General features: G+C 36.8%; 4 protein-coding genes across 4 annotated transcripts in view; 1 reads left to right on the forward strand and 3 right to left on the reverse strand.

The window, feature by feature from the left end:
* LOC142344571 (putative H/ACA ribonucleoprotein complex subunit 4) overlaps positions 1 to 21,354 on the forward strand; it is a 556,150-nt gene that overhangs the window by 300,713 nt on the left and 234,083 nt on the right. The gene's annotated exons all lie outside the window — the stretch shown is intronic.
* The window catches only part of LOC142344569 (sodium/mannose cotransporter SLC5A10-like), a 262,692-nt gene that overhangs the window by 196,156 nt on the left and 45,182 nt on the right, over positions 1 to 21,354 (reverse strand). The window lies entirely within an intron of this gene.
* LOC142344570 (uncharacterized) lies at positions 1,201 to 16,463 on the reverse strand. Its single transcript, XM_075396345.1, has 8 exons — positions 16,179 to 16,463; positions 10,808 to 10,983; positions 10,304 to 10,383; positions 9,772 to 9,969; positions 7,450 to 7,704; positions 7,324 to 7,379; positions 2,803 to 2,911; positions 1,201 to 2,154 (listed from the first exon to the last, which is right to left on the reverse strand). Exons 1-8 carry the CDS (start codon positions 16,278 to 16,280, stop codon positions 1,301 to 1,303), a joined length of 1,830 nt encoding a protein of 609 aa, XP_075252460.1. The 5' UTR covers positions 16,281 to 16,463; the 3' UTR covers positions 1,201 to 1,300.
* LOC142344577 (uncharacterized) overlaps positions 16,550 to 21,354 on the reverse strand; it is a 57,361-nt gene continuing 52,556 nt past the window's right edge. The window contains exons 18-20 of the mRNA XM_075396357.1: positions 18,646 to 18,799; positions 17,764 to 18,277; positions 16,550 to 17,579 (exon numbers count right to left, since the gene is read on the reverse strand). Coding sequence (XP_075252472.1) covers positions 16,776 to 17,579; positions 17,764 to 18,277; positions 18,646 to 18,799 — 1,472 coding nt within the window. The 3' untranslated portion in view covers positions 16,550 to 16,775. The remainder of the gene's footprint in view (positions 17,580 to 17,763; positions 18,278 to 18,645; positions 18,800 to 21,354) is intronic.

Consider the following 21,354-nt stretch of genomic DNA (forward strand, 5'->3'; position numbering starts at 1 on the left):
CCCTAGAGAAGTTTACTTGACACCTAGGGCTGAAAATGACAAAAATTTTCAAAATTGAAAATTTTGAAAATGGTCATCAAAAATACTTAAGTCTTGCAAAAGACCTTTATCAACTTAAAATGGTCATCAAAAATACTCAAGTCTTGCAAAAGACCTTTATCAACTTTAACCAGCCTCAAATTCACACTGGTCCAACAAAAAAAATTGAAAAATGACGAAAAAAATGCAACATTTTGGGCTCAAAAACTGCAAAAAATGCCCTTTTAACCTTAAACTACTGCCGTCCCAGTAGATGCACCACACTAAGCACTTGAAGAACTACTAAATGCGGCTAAGGTCCTCTAATAAAACTTAATGCCCGCTGGGCATTACCTGTTTATCCCGTTTTTAAGGACGAAAAGTCAAATGGGTCAGACAAAAAATCAGTCAGGCAAAAACATCGCATAAAAAAGACCAACAGGACTAATATAATTGCTACAAACCTCGTTTGAATTCAATTAAAAACGAAAACTGCAAAAACATTAATAAAAAGGTAAAAAATTATTAATCTTTGGTCAAATTTCTCCAACAAAATTGTAATCAATTGGTTTCTAAACGTTTTTCTCAAATCCCACTAAAAGCAAAACGATAGGCGACTAACATTCGACTAAAAACAGCGAAATAGATGAAAAACCTCCAAAATAGCGTAGACTTAATTTGAAACCTTTAAGCCACTACAAAGGAATCCAAAAATAAAATTATCATTTTGAAACTACTTAACCAAAACAATTGAACACGTGCACAAAAAAATTCGCTCTCTTAGATTTTTTCACGCCTCAATTTTTCGCTCTCTGGAAAACAACGGTATGAACAAAAATCCACTCTTTCCGCTCCACTCTTCAATTTTTTTCAGCAATCAAACCACTCCAAATATTTCACGATTTTCCGTTTCCTGCTTCAAAATTCACTCCAATAATAGGGCACTTATCCAACACTCCTCTTCGAGTCGTAAAAAGACGCTCCACCAATCTTCGAGTTGGGGCGCAATAATAGTCAGCTGGGATGAGGGCGGCAATTAAACAAAAGCTAACCATAACTCATCAAGTAGTACAGCGGGGATTGCAGTAACATCCTCAAAATACAAACACTCAATCATGATTCATGTTCGTCTGGTAGCATAAAGCAAGACAGCCGCAATACTCAGCACAAAAACTTGTCAAATTTTTATCAAAACATTGAATTAACTGGACTAATTCTACGAATTAATAATAGTTCTACGTAAGAATAGTTGTTTTCCATAAACCGAAAATTAGTGGAATGTTTAGAAATTTCGTTTTCCTTTTCTTTTCTGTTCATTCTTCTGCCTCTTTGTGAATGATCTGTCTTCTCCTCTTTTCTGCTCGGAAGTCTCTGTCTCAAAATCAGGTCCCTTCTCAGCTTGATTGCCATTGCGATTAGTAAACGAGTTTGAAAAGATGTTCCATTGATTAACAGCGCCCTTGATAAACTTGGAAACAGTTTTATCTACTTCCTTTTTCAGCTTTTGAACGTGTTTGTTAGAAGCAATATCATTCTTTACCTTAGACATTTTGTCAACAGTCTTCGAAACGACGTTGTTCAACTTGGAAACTGTAGCTTGCGCCTGTTGGTTGGCAAAATCCTCAACCTGTTGCAACGTTAGGTTCTGTTTCACTTCCGATATTTTTGCCATTTTGTCCGACAAGATTTCAAACACGGTATTTCCAACCAACTCGGTCATGCTTAGAACGTTTGAGACATTCAGAATGCTTCCTTTCGAACTGTTAACAAGCTTCTCTGCAGCATTTGAGGTCAGATTAAGGGTTTTGAACGTGTTTTGAAAATCGCCCAAATATTTGAACAGAAATTTTTTAGTTGAGTTCAGCGATTCACTCATTTGATCTACAATATTTGGGGCTCTGCTTTCTGCTCTTTCTTCATTTTCTATATTTTCGGCTGCTTTTGCTTTCTGCTCTAGGAGCATTTTTAGTGACCTTTGGTCATCCGCGCTCAACGAGTACTTGCTCAAGATCTCGTCCATCTTGGATTGCTGCTCATCAACATGTTCGCCACTTTCTGATTGCTGACTTGGGTTCTGATTTTGATCTGATTGTTTGGAGTCGAGTTCAGATTTCATTTTACTCAGCAGTTCATTTGCTAAAACACTGAAGTAATTCAGAAACTCATTTATCAAATATCAAACACAACCGACTAAACGTCGGAAGAATAGCTCTCGAGCGACTAGTGGGAGCTCTAATCAATTGCAGCCTGCTTCAGTCGGGGGGGGGGGGGAGCCTAAATGGGACTAAGAAGTTCAATAGTGGTTAATATATAACCACATTAGAGGTTATATAACACTAATAAGATTTAAAGTGAAAAATGGCACCAGTTTCGGCGCACCGCACTTTTCATTCGACTTTTGGTATTAAATTGCCGCCAATTGAGTTCAGCTGCTTGAAATTGTGTTTGAGAGGGAATTTTAGATCACGCGAAACGCAAAAAGTCAAGGGCTTAAAAGTCACTCGAAAAGTCAAAACGGTCAAGCGAAAATTTTGCATAAAACCGGTAGAATACCGGAAACGACTCGAATCATCGTGCATTATAATCTCTAACCTAACCTTACCGAAATCAGAACATCAAAATAGACAAGAGAAAAAAAACAAAAGTAGCCCAACAAACCACATTAAAGTGTATTAAAAATGCAGACAATTTTTTAGGAAGAGTGAAACCTTTTTAAATGCGGTGAGACACTTCAACCAAGGTGGTGAGTTAATTTTGAAAATAAGACAACTTAAATTCTCTAACCATTTTCAAGCTGCGTTCTCCACTCTGCCCTTTCTGCTTGTAGCTCCTGATTGAATTTATTCAACTGGTCCGACAACTTCAACTGCATTGACTCAATCTGTTCTGTATGCTGAAACAATCACATTTGATATCATCTTAAGTTCAAGATGAGCAGTTGGAGGAAAACACTCGATTCACACAAAACAAACGGAAGATATCTACACCGTGGTAAATATCTACACCGCATTCTTTTTTCCTCAATTTGGACAAAACAAGCATAGTCGGTCGATTCATGGGAAAACATAACGCTCTCAGTGGACTTTATAATTCTGAAAAGAGCACCCAAATTGAAATCGGAAACGAACAGCACTGAAACCACTCAGCATTTTTGCTCACAAATTTCAACCCAGTAACCAAAACCAATGGCATCATGCTGATATCTTCATTGCAGTCATGCATAGCTTAAACTGTAGGATTGATTTTTTTATCTAATACAAAAATACAGGCGAAGACCAATTTAAGGAAAGAATGAATTTCAATTTTAACTTTCTCCACTTAGTAGAAAAGGTGAGTCACACTCACAGTGGGAAAATGAAACATCAAATTTTAATCGTAGATTATACGATAGTAGCAGTCTTTCAGAATTTCAAAAAATGACAAATGAATGGCCAAATACAAATATGCAAAAGCAAACCCGTCACATCCATTCTTACATCGATATTATAAATTCTTAAACTATTTCAACCAATTTGTGATGCCTTGTAAAGACTTGAGCTGAGATTGTATACAAACTAATTAAGTGACTGACCCCTCGCACTATCCGTTGCTTTCAACGCATATAAAATCATGTTTAAAAATTAGACTCTTATACAAGAAGTTTTACTCTATGGCTCCACGAAAAATAAACAAGATCAAATGCTTTTAAATGCGGGAGCGCAACTTATGCGGCTCTATAGTTGCCGATTTGATTATGAAAAACAGCTCAAAACCTTCCAATTCTTTGCCAGTAATTTTTATCAAATCCTTTCATCTGAAGGGAAAGATCGTATCTTTTTTACAATTCGAAGAATTTGAATTGTATTGGGGCGCTGTCTTTTTTTTAAGATCTGTTCAAACATTTTCATCATTTTTGAAGTCAAATTGGAGTAGTGATTTTGGTCACGCCGAAACAGGAAATGGAGCGAAAAAGCGAGTGGTTTTGCGGCGTGAATTTTTTTTCGCTCTAATTTTAAAGTAGAGTGAGAAAACGGTGTTTGAACAAAAATTCGGTTTCTCGGTAGTGGTTTTTTGTTCCCATGCGGCAATTTCACTCTGATTTTTTGCTGTTTTTTCGATTTTTTGGATCGGATTTTTTTTCTAAATGGTTTTCCCGATCATTCACAGCTCATTCTAGGCCTAGCTTTTTGTTTGAATTAAATTTTCAATTCTCGCTAGTGGTTTTTTTGTTCACATGCGGCATTTTGACATTGATTTTCTGTTTATTTCTTATTTTTTTTGTTCTGATTTTTTTTTTAAATGGTTTGTTATCAATTCACGCATAGTCCATTCTAGGTCTAGTTTTTGTGTTTAGTCAATGAAAATTCTTTGAATTGTACATCAGGACTTGTCCTGCTATGTTTTTATTTTTCGACCGAACTCATTATGTGTTAACATACCACAAGATAGTATTTTAACATGAAATCAATTTGGATTAAAAGAAAACATGAAAACAAAAATACACAGTATTTTTTTTAAAAAATGATCAGAGTTTAACAAAACGTTCTTTTTAGTTCATAGTAAAGCTTAACTTTTTCTCTTATGGGAGCATAAAGGGCCTAAATCTAATAATACCAATTAGAATTATAGACCTCAATTTCGCTGTTAATAAAAATCAAAAAAAAGTTAGGCTTGATCACAAATTTGGAAAGCTGAGCAAGAAGTCATTATTTCGTACTTTTTTATGCGTCCCACATTTTTTTCAAGAATTCACGTTTGATATCACACTAGATTTGGAACTTAATCAGTTTTGCGAACATTTTTCACAATGTCTCGTCGAAATCAAGCAGACAAAATGGGTGTAAAAAGCTGCAAAAAATTAGCAATAAACTGAGCAAACTTCTAGCAACAAATTTTCGGAAGCCTTAGGGCATGTTTCCTGGGAAAATTTATTGGAAACCCAATGTTTTCCCGAGAAAAAAATTCACTTTTCAAAGATAATCAAAGCGGATAGTTAAAAATAGGAAACAGTCACAAAAAAACAAACTTGGCAAACAGGATTTTTATCAATTTCTATAATGGGTTCAAAAGAAATAATTTCAGTTTGCTCATCTTTTAAAACCATAAAGAGTAATATTGAGAGTGATACAACAGCGCCTGCTGATAAACTGGTGCGATCCCTTTGCTCCCACAATATCAAACGATTATTGGAAATTATTAAAAAACAATTATTGAAGATGAAACGTCAAAAATTCCGAGTTATTGGATGCAAACAACGATTTCGACTACGATTGCGATTTGGGACGAGAACTGATTTTGTTTGAGGAGCAGGAAGAAAGTAAAGAACTAGAAACAGAAAAAAAACAATCATAACCGTGGGAGAAACATTGGGGGTGGGGGGGGGGGTTGTGGGATAAACTTTGGGGGGTGGGCAACGGTTGGAGGTGTCTTTGGCAGCACGGGTCCTTTACAGCCTGAACTATGTAAATGAGGATGGGGGTGAAGTGGGGGGGTATGTTGGGTGGGGTGTGTGGGGTCTACTTCTAAGAACCGCCCTTCACACGATAAGTATAAGGCTCCAAAACAGCTTGTGAATCGCATACTTGGAGACTAGTGAGCTTAAAGGCTCTAAGAGAACTTTGAGGCCGAAAAGTAAAATGGGCCAGACGAAAAATCGGTCAAGCAAAAAATCGAATGAACCAACAGGACTAATATCATTGCTACAAACTTTGTTTGGGAGCAATTAATGAAACTAACTCCAAGAGTAATCTTAAAATAAGCAAGTTCTTGAAATTCTTGATTAAAAATTATTCTTGCGAAATATACAGAATTGCCATGTTACTACAAATTTCAATAGAATTATCGAACAGCAAAATTAAAAAGCAAAATTGAGGTCTAATTAAATTCGCGTACAGTTCTGGGAAACCCTCGGGAATTCGAACTCAGCTTCAGGCGCAAGCGCCCTCGGCTTTGAGCTCTAATTGCCTTAGGTTTCCCAGAACTATACTCTAACATAAACTTAAAGCTGGAAAGCATTATATGAGTAAATCACAGTTAATTAATGGGTATCAACAACAGATTTATGAACTTCTCTTCTTTCCATTTTGAAATGATTGTTTCTCGAGCTCGACTTCAGCTTTCTTTACTGAACAACAGCTCTTTCAAAGGGCTTGAGAATGAGAGAAAATTGAAACTACCTATGAGGGCCAAGAAGAGCTTACACCAAAGGTTGCAAAAAGGAAATTTGTAACACGATAAAAAATTTCAATGACGAAGTTTAAGAAACATCAGATAATAAATTGTATTAAAAATTCAAAGCCTTCGCTCCGCTCCGAGAAGTTCAAAAGAACCTCTGAGTAGACCTTGAATTTCCAACTTTACGTCCTATCTCAATTTGACTTCGATTTGCCAATAAAAACCGAACAATAAACAGATCTTAAAATATATCCCACTACCGTCGGACGAATTACTCCCGAACAACAGGCGTGGGGTAGGCTTCGGTTTTAAATATCTTAAGCAATGGTAGCCTATGAAATCTCTCAAAATTGCCGTTAATACCATAAAATTTTGACTCAAGCGTTCCTATCCAGCTTTAATGAGCTCTACATTTAGCACCTACTAAGCCTCTAACGAGCTTCTCAGTTAATTAATGCGTCTAAGGATTGTCGAAAAGTCAAATCACTGAAGGGAACCAAACCTCTACAACCTCAAACTCTAAGAACCAAACCTCAAACTCTAAGAACCGTCCTTCACACCATAAATTCAGGTCTCCAAAATATTTTCAGTGGATCACGCCCTTAGATTCTAGAAAGCCGAAGGGTTCTAAGAGAACTTAATTACCTTCTGGCACTACTTGTTTATCCCGTTTTTTATCCCGCGAAAAGTCAAAGGGGTCAGACGAAAAATTAGTCAAGCGAAGAATCGCATTAAACCACAGGACTAATATACTTGCTACAAACTTCGTCGGTCGTTTAAAGCAACTAAACATAGCCGGCAAAACGGTTTTTGAGGTTTAGCTAGACCGTTCAGATTTGAGGTACTAGTTAGTGATTTGGCTAAAATTGCTAAAGGCGGAAAAACTTGGGGGACCAAAAGCAAATTCGGAATGAATTTTGATGACTAAAAAGCCAACATCTCATCAAATAAAAACGCCAAAAAGGGGCTTCCTTGTTCTTTTTTTCGCCCGTTAAAAAGTTGATATGCACCAAAAGTGTTTTTTTACAGTCAAATTTGATACTTGTACCTTTCAAAGCCACCAGCAAGGCAATTATAATTTGCGAGGCAATAATCACTCATGGAGCGCGAAAGATATGATCTCAAAAGCTGCTGTAAACGTACACTACACACCTTCAAGGCCGCTATTTCCTGGGCATCTTCCTGATCAAAGAGCAGCTTTCCTTGCCCTGAAAACATCTTCATTTGAAAATACTTCATTGCATGATAAAATCAAGTAGCACTAAATTTGTACTCAACCTAGCAAATGTCCGAGTCCTAGACTCACTAATGCAATCAGGAGGACTATGAACAAACGAGGTCCCAGAAGCAGGTCTAGGAAACCACTCGCCTCTCTTCGTCCTTGAGAGCCTGTTCCATCTGGTGAAGCCCTGTGAGGATTATGATCATTTTCGGGGTGAAATCCGAGAGAACTGGAACACTCACTCTGGTACCCGTCTTCATATTCTTCATTTTTTAAACCGTCTCCATTTGCCCCACTTTCGCCGTCCAATTCTAAAAGCAGCTGCACATATTTCGAACACGCTTTTAAAATATATGTGAGTTACACAAAATTCAGACTCAGCTATTGATTTCGGTGAAGATTGCTTATATGAGGTAGTACTTATCAAGCAAGAGAAATACGAAAGAAATATTATGAAAGTAAGAAGAAAACGATATAGTTCAAATTAAAGTTTCGACCGAATTTCTCTTTGAACTCTCATTTCCAAACATACCCGGCAGATTGCCGGAAAATAGCCGACGTTGATTCCAATAAGCATGATTGGGATTGAAAGAATAGAAGATATCGAAAAAAAGAGTTTTTTGTACAAAAGACATTTTTTAAGTCCAATTAATTTTGATGGCATTTCGTAGTTGAACAAACTTCTGTTTCTTAGAGAGAGACTACGGGGGCTACCATCAATACCAATAAGCATTAGAGATGGTAACTAAGACTTATAGGAACGGCGTTCAAATAGCGGGCATCTAAAATTGGGCTTTATGGGTTTATCCCGTTTCTATATCCGACTTCAACTTTTTATAATGACTCTGTTCATTTTGAATTGCTTTGCTGAGCAACTGATGTTCAAAATCACTTTTAGCAGAATGAGAGAAGAGAGAAACTAGCCCAGACAAGTCAAAAAGATTTCACGCAAAATGTTGAAAAAGCGGCAAAATGAGGTAAAGCGAAACATTTTTTTTTGTTCGACGAAGTAAAAAAACATAGCAGGACAAGTCCTGACGTACAATTCAAAGAATTTTCATTGACTAAACAGAAAACTATACCTAGAAAAGGACAATGAATGGATTGTAAAAACCACTTACAAAAAAATCCGACCCAAAAAATCGAAAAAAACAGTAAAAATTAAAGTGAAATTGCCGCATGTGAACAAAAAACCACTAGCTAGAAAGCGAATTTTTGTTCAAACACCGTTTTCTCACTCTACTAATTTTTAGAGCAAAAAAATTTCACGCCGCAAAACCACTCGTTTTTCGCTCCATTTCCTGTTTCGGCGTGACCAAAATCACTACTCCAATTTGACTTCAAAAATCATGAAAATGTGTGAACAGATTAAAAAAAAAGACAGCGCCCCAATACAATTCAAATTCTTTGAATTGTAAAAAACAGCAGGACAAGTCCTGACGTACAATTCAAAGAATTTTCATTGACTAAACAGAAAACTAGACCTAGAAAGGACTATAAATGGATTGGAAAACCATTTAGAAAAAAATCAATTGAAAAAAGAGTAAAAATCAAAGTGAAATTGCCACATGTGAACAAAAAACCACTAGAGAGAAAGCGAATTTTTGCTCAAACACCGTTTTATCACTACTTTAAAATTAGAGCGAAAAATATTTACGCCGCAAAACCACTCGCTTTTTCGCTCCACTTCCTGTTTCAGCGTGACCAAAATTACTACTCCAACTTGACTTCAAAAATCATGAAAATGTGTGAACAGATCTTAAAAAAAGACAGCGCCCCAATACAATTCAAATTCTTTGAATTGTAAAAACATAGCCGGCAGATTGCCGGAATAGCTGCGAAATAGACTTGCGTGCCGTAAAATACAGATGGAAAAAGATACAGAAGTGAGTTGATAGTAGTTATCGCCGCCGCCTATAAAACTTACAAGTTTATTTCAAAGGTTGTTTTTGGGTGCAAAAAAAATTTTCCCTGTCGCGTCTCGAACCGGCGCTCTCCGGATTAACAGCCAGTCGCCTTAACCACTCGGCTGTCGGACCATATAATCTGTTTTCTTACAATCAACTTTGTTTTAGGAACAGATTCTGTTTCTGAATAACCGCAATTTAGGTCACGCAGAAAGCGTGAAATCAAGCGCGAAAAAGCCATTTAAGCAGTGACGAGACAGAATGTTCTAGAACAAATGTAAAACGAAAATAAAGCCTCAGACGACGAAAAAAAAACCAAGAGCACCGCAATATAGCTACGCTCAGCTTACAGCTTCGCAGCTATAAAAAATAGGAGCGCTATAATAGCCGGCTGAGAAGACGAGGGCGGCTATTAATTAGTTATTCGTCCAAAAACGGAAATAGTACTTCTTTTAATACATGAGCTCCTACTTTGTTTCTTTGAGCGCCTAACTTCTGTAACTCCCACATACAAGTCATGACAGCCAGATGGGCCCTCCTCATCTGAAGCCACTGGCTCTTGCCCTTCTGCAAAGTCGTCTTTTGTTAAGAAAGGGGGTGCGGGTCCCAAAGAACTGTCAGTTGTCCGATCATCAGGATTCAAGGTCACGAAGTCAGATGATTCAGCGCCTAAAAAGAAAAAGAATAACAACAGTATAAGTGATTTACAACTTCTTCGAACCAATCGAACAAAGTATACATACAATTAATATCTGAGAGCATTATGAAACTTTTTTTCTAATTATTTCATCAAGATGAAACTTGATGAACTTGAGTTCGAATTTCAGGAACAAGAATAAAGGAGAAATTAATGTCTCCCACTCAATTCTCGTTACTGAAATTTGAACTCAAGTTGGCATATTGATGAAATGATGAGAAAAAAGTCTCCATCTTGATGGAATTAGAAGAAAGTTTCCTAATGCTCTCAGATACTTAATTGTACATGACTATTTGTAGTACCTACCTGAATTGAAAGTGGGTACTCGTTTTCTTGAAGGCACAGATAAGTTCTCCATTCTTTCAAATGAAACTGACGTTCGGTTCCTGGAAAACAAAATCAAGCAGCGTGACTCGTCAGTAGTTTCAATGGTGGAGCGGGGGGTTGGGAGGGCATGGAGGTGGGGGAGGGGGGGTTCAGTCTCTAAGAACAGCACTTCACACAATGAATTTATGTTCTCAGCAGTTTCGAAGAATCGTATGCTTAGACTAGTAAGCCTCTAAGAGCACTGCTCAGCGATGTAATGCCTTCTGAGTTTCAACTGTTGATCCCGTTTTTGAGGACAAAAGTCAAATGGCCAGACAAAAAACTATCAGACGAAAAGTTGGCGGTACAAACAAAAGCACATAAGGATAGACTAGCAGGATAAATATAACTGCTACAAACTTCGTTTGAGATCAATTACTTACATTTATAAACAAAGCATTTACTGTACACGTTTAGGTCTATTACTGTTCAAAATTCGGATACCTGATGTAATCTGTGCCTCCGTCATTTATAGCATTTATAGGCACGAACCCCATCTCCCTCTCGTCACCTTGTCCTTCCTGTTCCACTGGAAAATTTTGTCTGGAAATGTCGGCAACATTAATATCGCCTCCTCGCTCCAGTCCCAAGTTAACATCACCGTCCTCATTATCTGACATCTTAACACAATTGAGGTTTCACAATTCAAATGAAGAGTTGAGAATGAAATTATTGAACGCCCTGGTAAATTGAGCTACATACTGCATAGTCTAGTTGTGCAAACGCTACATGTGACATCTGATAACTTACATGAATAATTATTATACACGCCTTATTTCATCAGCCGGATGTTTAGACAACAAACGGGGAGATAAGTTTCAGCTGTGACAATACCCTGTACACAAAACTCGAGGCGCTGAGCCTACAGAACCAATCAAAACCATCAATTTTTTCAAATGCTATCATATACTGACACGTCAGAATATGCCCAATATAGGTCAAGTGACTTCGCAAAAAGTTTTAAGAGTTACTTAGATTAACTCGTTAACAGTCCAACAAAAAGACAACTCGATAATATGCAAATCGCTGCTTTCACATAAAAATCTTGTACCTTTTCAAATTTCAAAGCAAAGATCACCATTCACTCAAGTCAAGTACTGATCTAAGAAAAAATGGGAAGAGCTCCAATATTGTAACCCATAAACTTAAGAATTACCTCCACTATCCAACTAATTCACGCCTTGCTAGCAACTGTAATGTGGAAATTACATTTTAGACTGTCGAAGCTTCGGCACTTTAATTTTGTTTTTCCATAAACCCAGTTACTTGAAGAATGGCGATTATATCTAAGATTTTGGTATATCTAGGCATAAAAAACTGAACAGCATCAAATATACCCAGCAAATTATCCAAAAAAGCCGGATTGATTCCCTATATCCGAAGGGGGATTGAAAAAAAATGCTTGTTGTACAAAAAACAATTTTAAAGTGCGAACTTTTTTTATTTCAATACGTAGTTAGACATACTCCTGTTTCCTAATGAGAGGATACATGGGCTAGTATCAATACCAAACATAGCCGGTAGATTGCCGGAAAATAGCCGCGATAGACTTTTGTGGTCTACCATGAACTGAAACAACTAAAGAAATAAGATTGACAGATCGACCACCAGCTTTTTAATAGACCACTAGACTTTTTGGGTTAGATTCGGACTGTCATTTTTATGAGACACACTTGCTCTACAAGGAAAAAAGACCTAATGGAGCTTTTTCAAAATTAATATTCGATATTAAAACTCTATTAAGACTCTATTACTCAGGAATTAGGGCATACAAGTTTGGCACTACTTATATTCACACTATTGACATGTTCATAAATTTAAAGTTCCATAAGTGAGTTCAGAAGTCATTTTTAGTGACCTAAGTCACGCAATTGACCTTAAAGCAGAAATGACGTCACAAACACAAATTTTTACTGCATAGCAGTAGAAGTGACTGAAGTCATTGAAAAGTCAATTCCAAGAAGTCAGGGCAAGACGAAACAAAAATCTGTTAAACGAAATTTAAAACATAGCAGGACCAGTCCTGACGTACAATTCAAAGAATTTTCATTAACTAAACAAAAAAATTGTCGCATGTGAACAAAAAACCACTACCGAGAAACCGAATTTTTGTTCAAACACCGTTTTCTCACTCTACTTTAAAATTAAAGCGAAGAAAATTCACGCCGCAAAACCACTCGCTTTTTCGCTCCATTTCCTGTTTCGGCGTGACCAAAATCACTACTCCAATTTGACTTGAAAAATCATGAAAATGTGTGAACAGATCTTAAAAAAAGACAGCGCCCCAATACAATTCAAATTCTTTAAATTGTTAAAAATAGGAGCGCAATAATAGCCGCCTGACGCGGCTATTAAAAAGATGAAGAGATGGTAACTAAAAGATGCTTCCCAGAACAAAGATCAAGTAGCGGGCATCTAAAGTTGGGCTTCATTAGTTTTTTCCGTTTATATTTTTGATTTCGTTCTCCGGTGTTTACTTTGTTCAACTCAGAGGCGCTATATTGAGCAACTGCCATTTTAAAGCTCTATGAGCGAAGAATGAAAATAGCCTAGATAAATATTTAAAAAAACTTAACGCAAAATGTTGAACAAGCAATGATACGGTAGAGCGAATCAAATTTTCATTCGACAAAAAAGCCGGAAGAATACCATTAGGTGACCCATAAAATATTAGGCAAGTGTTAATAGATTCACAAAGAACAAATTTTGAAAAAAAACATAGCCGGCAAATTGCCGGAAAATAGCCGCAGTTGACCCGCTTGACGCAGATTAGCATTGAAACAGAATTAAAAAATTAAGATAAAAATTGACGGAACTTTTCTAAGTGTCAAAGTCTTCTTCTTTGGAGTGTAAATTCTGCTTATCAGGTTAATATCCAAAACTAAACTTAATTCAGCTACTAAACTGAAGGCTATTAACATAATATTAACGCCAGCTAGCTATCGTGTTTATGAACTTTGATAACCTAATGCTCTATGACTTAATAACCGGGCTTTATCGGTTTAACCCATTCTGTTGATTTTACACTTTTGATACTGACCGTATCCACTATATTACGTATTTCAATATTAGAAAGAATTTAAAATCCATTCAGTTCAAACAGTCAGTGAAATAAGTCAAAAGTCAAGCGTGAAAATCGTGACTTATGTAAATCGAAAAACGTGATCAAAAGGTAAAGCGAAATAAAAAAAGAGCCCCTTAATAATAGCTATTGAGAGGCTAACGACGGCTACTAAACAGAAATTAAAACAAATTTCTTATTGTCTGGTCAAAATTCACAGAAAAAAAGCTTGGTACCAAAAGAATTTTTAAAATTTTCATTAGAATTTTTCAATTTAGTTTACAATGACTGCATTAAAACAATGAAATGGGCGCAATAGAGCTGAACTAACCTAAAAAATTCCTTAAAATATTGAACTATTTAATTAGCCTACCTTTCCCTTTAATTACGACAAACTTTTAAAATGTCATCAAAACAACCGTAAAACTAAATATTAAAATTCTTAAACAAAAAAATAGGAACATAAACCGACAAATGTTGGTAGAATTGCTCTTGAACGACAGCCGAGGCGAATTAATTCAGCGTCTGTAGTCTAAATAATTTTTCTTTATGGGTACAAAAACCTTGCCCCCATCGGGATTCGAATTGACCTCCCGATCAATAACCACCCGCACTAACCACTGCGCTATGACTCACTTATTTTTTCTATGCTGCAACCGATTTTATATAAGCAACAAGCTTTACTTCGGAGTGAGAGTAAAAGAGATCATTCAAAAATGATGAAAGAAAGCGTTTACCATAATTGCTATGAACTTTGTTCAAGAACAATTTAAAAAAACGCTCTAGAAAGCACCAAGTGAAAAAATTTGCGAAATTATTTAAATTTAGCACTTTCGAAAAAGCGGTCCGAACAAAAAACCAACCCAGCCCCGTTTAGCTACCTTTTCAATTTTGCTCAGCACCAAAACCACTCAATTGTTCACGGATTTCATTTCCTACTTAAAAATTCACTCCAATAAAGTGCAGTACTTGCTTTAGATGGTCAAAAAAGCTTCCGAACGCACTAATACTGGTTTTGATGACTCGGACGAACAGCTTCAATCGAAAAAATGGAGTTCAAACTAAAAAACTGCTTCGAAAATGCCGCGTTATAAAATTGCTCGTTACGCGAAAATTATTTCAAACCTACTTTCCTCGCTTTCTCAATAATGCAACATGAACAAAGAACCACCTCTCTTTGTGCTTCTTTGTTTTCACGCATTTCACTTTCTGTTTTGAAAACACTCCAAATTACTGATAAAAACATAGCCAGCAGATTGCCGGAAAATAGCCGCGATAGACGCTTTAGGCCTTCCATGGATTTGAAGCAACTAAAAAAAGATAGACAGATTGACCACCAGTCCTCTAATAGACCACTAGACTTTTTGGGTTAGATCAGGTCTGTCATTTTTATGAGACACATACGCTCTATAAGGAAAAAACCCCGAGGGAGCTTTTTCAAAAATAATATTTGAAACCATAAACTCAAGACTCTAATACTCAAGAATTAGAGAAAATACGTTTGGCAATACTTAGATGCACACTATTGATCTTTAACTAGTAAATTGTCATAAAATTTATAAAGTTCATTAAGAGATTTAACAAGTCATTTTTTTAAGTAAGGTTTTTAAGTTCACCACTCTAAGTACATGAAGGACTACCAAACGCGGCTAAGGGCCTCTAATGAAACTTGATGCGCGCTGAGCTTTACCTGTTTATCCCGTTTTGAAAGCTCAAAGTGATGAAAAGTCATGAAAGTCAGGGTAAGACGAAACAAAAATCTGTTAGACGAAGTAAAAAAATTAGGAGCGCTATAATAGCCGCCTGGAATTGCTGACACGGCTATTTAACATAAACCGACTAATGTCGGAAAAATTGCTCTCAAACTACAGGCGAGGCAATTTAATTCAGGAGGCGTAGCCTAGATAAATTTTTCTTTATGGGTGCAAAAATAGTTGACCATGCCGGGATTCTAACCATTGACCTCCCGATCCCTCACCAGAAGCACTGACCACCCGGCTATCAGGGTCTTATTTTAACTCTGCTGCAATCGACTTTATTTTAACAAGCTTTACTTCGGAGTGCTAGCATAACTCAAAAATGAAGAACGGAAGCGTGAAAGTCACTTCAGAAGTCAAAAAATGTTCCAGAAGAAAAGCCCGAAACGGTCAAGCAAAAAATTTGCATAAAAAGACCAACACGTTTACAATAATTGCTACGAACTTCATTCGAGAGCAATTAAACGCTCCCCTAATATTCAATACTTTTCGCGTCGTAAGAACAGGCCCGCTATAATAACCGGCTGAGAAGATGAGGGCGGCTATCAAAAAGTTTTAAACTTTTTCTAACTGTTTTAAGACACTGCGGTCGTCTAAAAGTTCATTTTCTGATATCAAAGACAAGAGACTTCTGTGGTTTTTGTCTTTCATCTATATATTGATAAGCTCGAATTCTGATTTATATTAAAAAGATATTCTCTAGAGTTGTCCTTGCTTTCTTTATAATTGCAGAACACAAAGATAGCTTAAAAACTCAAGAGTTGCGGAATACAGATACAGCTTGCAGCTATAAAGAACTATCGGTCAATCAATACGATCATCAAAGACATATGAGAATCTGTACATTTTACCAACACCCAAGTGCAATGGTTGATCAAAAAAACCGAATCTTATTACTGCACGCGGAAAAGAGTTCGACATGAACCACCCTCCTCTCAACTCCTAGCAAATTTGGTTAAATTTAACAATTAAGCAATGGAATCTTTATGCCACTCACCATAGAATCAGCCGAATCATTGCACTCTTCTGGTTCCAAGTAGTGCCAGTCATTCAAATCACCACCCAGATTTCCTGCCGTGCCTTCTTCGGTTTCAGCCATAGGCAAAACGGTTTAAAGAATCAGCCAATCACTTCCTCTTCAATAATCATTAATTTCGGGACAAAAAAAGATAGAATCCGGGAGTTTAAACTGCACAATTTCCGGTTACACGTCGAATTGTGACAAAAATGTGCAGGTATGTCTTATCCAAGCGCAGCATTTTGACAGATATTGCAGTCATATTAAACTGAAAGATTACACCTTCATAGACTTTTTTAAATACTCACTCCGCTGATACTACCATGAAACGAAAGTCCGGTATTGGTAAATACGAATGTTGAAAATCAATTAGATTACTGCTATTGTAAATCGAAAACAAACATTAACATTTATACATATTATACAGGCAATCTCTCACTCATGTTCAAATCGACAGACAAACAAGGGAACTATGAATTAACATTTTATTTACAGAGTTAGATATGTTCAACAAACGACAGCAACCATTAATCGATAGCACAAACTCAATTTCAAAAGCCTTAACTCGAAAATAATTCACCCTTGATTTGAGTTTTGACTAAAACGTAGGGATTTAGAAGTTTGGAGGAATCTTGCACTTGCAGTTGACATTCTACTTTTACTAGGCAATTCCTTGCTCAAGTTCAAATGAGGCGGCGTAATTTCTGCACTAACTCGAGGCCGAGACATTGAAAACGATTTGGGTAAGTTCGCGTACGTATCAGTTGATACCTCTGAATGATTTGACGGAGACCCATTGTAATTTTGGAATGCTGGATACGTTGAAAACTGGTTTGACGTACCGCCAGAGAGATAAGGATTGGTAGACACTGTCGAAAGTCTAGGGTTCGAATTACCTGCACTGTTTGGTCTATAGCTTAAGTAGGGTTGGCTGTAAGGTTGCGAGATAGGGGCAGTATACTGGTATGTTGGCTGATACTGACTATCTCTGGGGGTACTAGAGTAACAGTAATTCTGGCCAACAGAATTATCAACTCTAGCTATTGACCGGGAAGGTTGTTGATATTGATTGCTTACTTGAGCTCCGTTATTTACGTCAGAATAGATATCCTTCATAACCATTGAACTTGAATGATTCAACTTTCTAGGAAGGCTATTCGACCTTGAAGCGTAATCTTGACCTGAGAATAACGGCTGCTCATTGTCTGCAGGTGCTGTAGATACACTTGTGTCCAGAAGACCACTTATGTAGGGTACTTGGGTTTGGTTCAGTTGAGCCGGTGGGTTTTGTTGATCCATCAATAGGGTGTTAAGTTCCTCACTGCGACGTCTTCCATCGTGCAGTTCCTTGCTTTGCTTCTTTCTCACAACCGGACGATCCTTAAAATAAACGCAAAGATTATTCGATCCGAACCGATTAGACTAATTTTGGGTAGCAAACTTACAAACACAAATTTTAGGACAATGTTTTTGCTCATTGAAAAAGTTGTTAAATAATTAACTAATTTCTTGATTAATTTTTAAACACAAAGGCTGATTTGCCTTTTTCGTCCTGTTGACTCACCCTTTTAAGCGCAGTTTTGGAAGACTGGCCCACTCGTCCTTGAGTTTGCTGGCCGTTTATTGGAAGGGGCGCAACAAAGGTTCCTCTGTTCCCTGAATGATCCTGACTCCCATAACTATTGGCAGACCCATTTTCTGACCTATCAACAGTTCGAAAGCCCGTAGGTGTCATTCCTGGTTGAATTTGATTTGCTGGGGCCCTTGGTTCCGCTAATTCTCTACTACTTATTGGCTGATGCTGCACCACATTCACTGGAAATTGTGACAATTCCTGAGAATTATTCTGAATGGGTGCTACTGGCTGTTGCTGTTGGGGAAATGTTTGAAAGGGCTTGGTTGAGGTAGCCGATACTGGGTTATTCAGAGATTCAGATGGTGCCATACCATTTCCTGAATTGGAGCCAGCCGAATGAGGGCTGGACCTGGATGACGTCATAGGAGTTGTGCTCATGTTCTCCGAGAGAGTCGACACCAGATGTCGGATATCCGAGGTCACTTGCATGTCCTGTTGAACTCTAAAGTTAGAAGATGGTCAAAAATATTAACAGACTTAAAGTCGACAGGCATTGAAGAAAGAAATGTTGTTTGTCTAAAAGAATGCCAATGTTCACCGCAAGAGCTATACCATAAAATAAACCATCGAATGGTAGAGTCTAATATTCACGTTTGTAAGCACATGCATACCTGATTACCCCTAAATAACAATGCGGTTTAAACTGCCCAACACAAAACAGCACATTCTCTTTCTTTCGTAAATAATTGTGTAAACTTAACTAGGAACAGAAAGCATAACGTAGGATTTGTTGAGAATCAGGTTTTCAAAGATTCCAATATTTTTTGAGGTCAGATAAAAATCAGAGCTAATTTCATGCGATAGACTAACTTTGGAAGCAACTCATTGACGAGTACGTGGTTAAGTGACGTGAGGTAGTTCTGGTGCATCTGCTGGGACATTAGCTGCTGGTCTTTGTGGATCTCATCCCTCAGCACTGTACAGATCTCCTCTTGTCTATTCAGCACATAGTCCACAACATCAGCTTAAATAAAGGTTCCACTCTATTCTTGTTTACGAGAAAGATTCTTTCATTGATTCCTATTGTTCCGAGCAAAAGCAACCGCAAATGTTCTCATAATTCGTATCGCTCAATTATATCTAATTCAGAGTTCTTTTAGGCATATTATATAAATATTTAGAAACGAAGTAAGCCTCATTTAGATTTTTAAATTCAACAGATTTTATATAATTTCTAACATGTACAAACTATTGGGAAATCACTCTGAGATTTTTCTGCATGTTATAGAGCTATGAGCAAAAGCTACAAACTTTTAAATTGCCGAAAAAATACTGTTAAAGACTTAAGCTGAAGTCCAACGATCTGATAGCAGTTTACCTTTATTGAAATTCACTTCAATTGAAATTCAATTCATTTAAAAACATAGCCAGCAAACTGCCGGAAAATAACCTCGATAGACGCTTGTAGCCTTCCATGAATTGAAAACATAGCTGGCAGATTGCCAGAAAATAGCCGCAATAGCTGGGTAGATCTGCAGTCTAAAAACAACAGTAAAATCTGTATAACTTTTTTCTGCCTCTATTAGCTGCTCTCAAATTGCCTTTATTTAGAGTGACACATACCCATTTGACCTTATCTCTTTGAACTAAGGTAAATAAAAGTCAATTTCAAAGTGAGGAAGTCTTTTTTGAGAGTGAGGTAAGTCAAGTGTGACCAAAAATTTAATCACGCGAATCAACACAAATCTCGCTCCACGAAGAGCAAAAAATGACGTCACACGCAATTCAGTTGAAACTGCATGAACGAATGTACAAAAGCAGATTTGAAGCGGTTGTGACGTCATATGGTCGTAACAAAAATCGTGACGACGAAATAAGAGAAACCAAGAGAAGGCCAATAAAATCCGCAGCTATCGCTGTGCGGCTATTAAAAAGTTAATTTCAGAGTGAGGAAGTCATTTTTGAGAGTGAGGTAAGCCAAGTGTGACCATAAAATTTAATCACGCGAATGAACAAAAACCTCGCTCCACTAAGAACAAAAATGATGTAACGCACGCACTTCAGTTAAATTGCATAAACGAATGAACAAAAAGCAGATCCGAAAAAAGCGCCAACACATCTATAAATTTAAAAAAAGAGAAAAATTAGAAACATTTAACAATTTTCAATTTCTTTGTCAAAAATTCAAAGAAATAAATTGCTTGGTACCAAAGAATCTGTACTTAATTTGTAAACAAAACTGCCCACCAGAATTAAGCTTACATTCAAGGACAAGTAAAAGTAACCTTCGAAACGCCATCAAAACCTTAAAACTTTAAATTTAGTCTGAAAAAACACTTAGAACATAGAAGTTTCAGAAAACAAAAATACGCTTGAAGAAGCCGCACGTAAAATTTGCTCGCTAAGCAAAATATTTCCACGCCTACATTTTTCTCTCTGTTTCAAAAGAAGGCATGAACAAAAGAACAACTCCCTTTTCTCCGCTTTTCGCATTTGTTCACTGTAACAACTTTTACAGAATTTATTCTTTCCCCGAACTTCCGGTTTTCTTGCTCGCTCACTTTTCAAAAAACAAGAAAACCATAAAGCCTCTCTGAGTCTTAAAAAAAGACAGCGCCCCAATACAATTCAAATTCTTTGACATGTTAAACACCAAGAGAAGGCCAACAATATCCCCAGCTATCGCTAGGGAAACAATATTAATAACTCAAAAACTTCAGAAGCAGGTCAAACAATCTTAATATTACTATCAAGACATTTTATCTGGAAACAAAAAGAACATAGCCGACGGATTGCCGAAAAATAGCCGCGATAGACGATTGTGGTCCTCCATGAATTGAAACAACTGAAAAAATTAGATAGACAGATCAAACAGCAGTCCTTTAATAGATCACTAGACTTCGGTTAGATTCGGACTCAATTTTATGACATACGGTCCATTAGGAAAAAGCCCTAAAAGAGCTTTTTCAAAATTGATATTCGAAATCAAAAACTCAAGACTAATACTCAAGAATTAGGGCATAGAGGTTTGGCACTACTTAGATGCACACACGCACACAAATTTTAACCGCAAAGCAGTAGAAGTCACTGGAGTCATTGAAAAAGTCAATTCCAAGAAGTCAGGTTGTAAGAATCATCGATGGAGACGACGAAGTAAAAAAACATAGAAGGACAAGTCCTGAAATACAATTCAAAGAATTGAATGAAAAACTCAGACGTACTCTACGTTACCAGCAGATCAATTGAACAATACAAGCCAGAACACAAAAATCATCAAAGAATTGAGAAACTAAAAGAATCAAAACTAAACAAAAACACTCATTGCTAAAACTCTCGAAGCTTTTAAACCTAAGGCAAAATTTTTTCCCTTTAAAAACACCTATTAAAAAAATATGTTCAAAAACAATTTTTGTTTCTGAAATCGGTCCAGTATTATATCTGCAAGACCTGAAAAATATTCATTGGCCCTTGAAGATCGATTAACTCGAAAATGACCAAAAAATTTTTAAAAAAAGAAATCAATTGCAAATTATAAGGAAATGTTGCAAAAAAATCGTAAAATAAATATCTTCAGAATCA

Source organism: Convolutriloba macropyga, chromosome 8 (genome assembly GCF_964194025.1).
Source record: "Convolutriloba macropyga chromosome 8, txConMacr16.3, whole genome shotgun sequence".
Classification (NCBI taxonomy): Eukaryota; Metazoa; Xenacoelomorpha; order Acoela; family Convolutidae; genus Convolutriloba; species Convolutriloba macropyga.

Bases quoted from the DNA above. Each gene is read 5' to 3' on its own strand.
- LOC142344570 (XM_075396345.1), bottom strand. From the start codon at position 16,280: ATGGCTGAAACCGAAGAAGGCACGGCAGGAAATCTGGGTGGTGATTTG. The intron at 10,384-10,807 runs GTATCCGAATTT...TTTGTTTTCCAG, and splicing joins GGAGGCACAGATTACATCAG to GAACCGAACGTCAGTTTCAT. The intron at 9,970-10,303 runs GTAGGTACTACA...TTTTCTTTTTAG, and splicing joins AGTACCCACTTTCAATTCAG to GCGCTGAATCATCTGACTTC.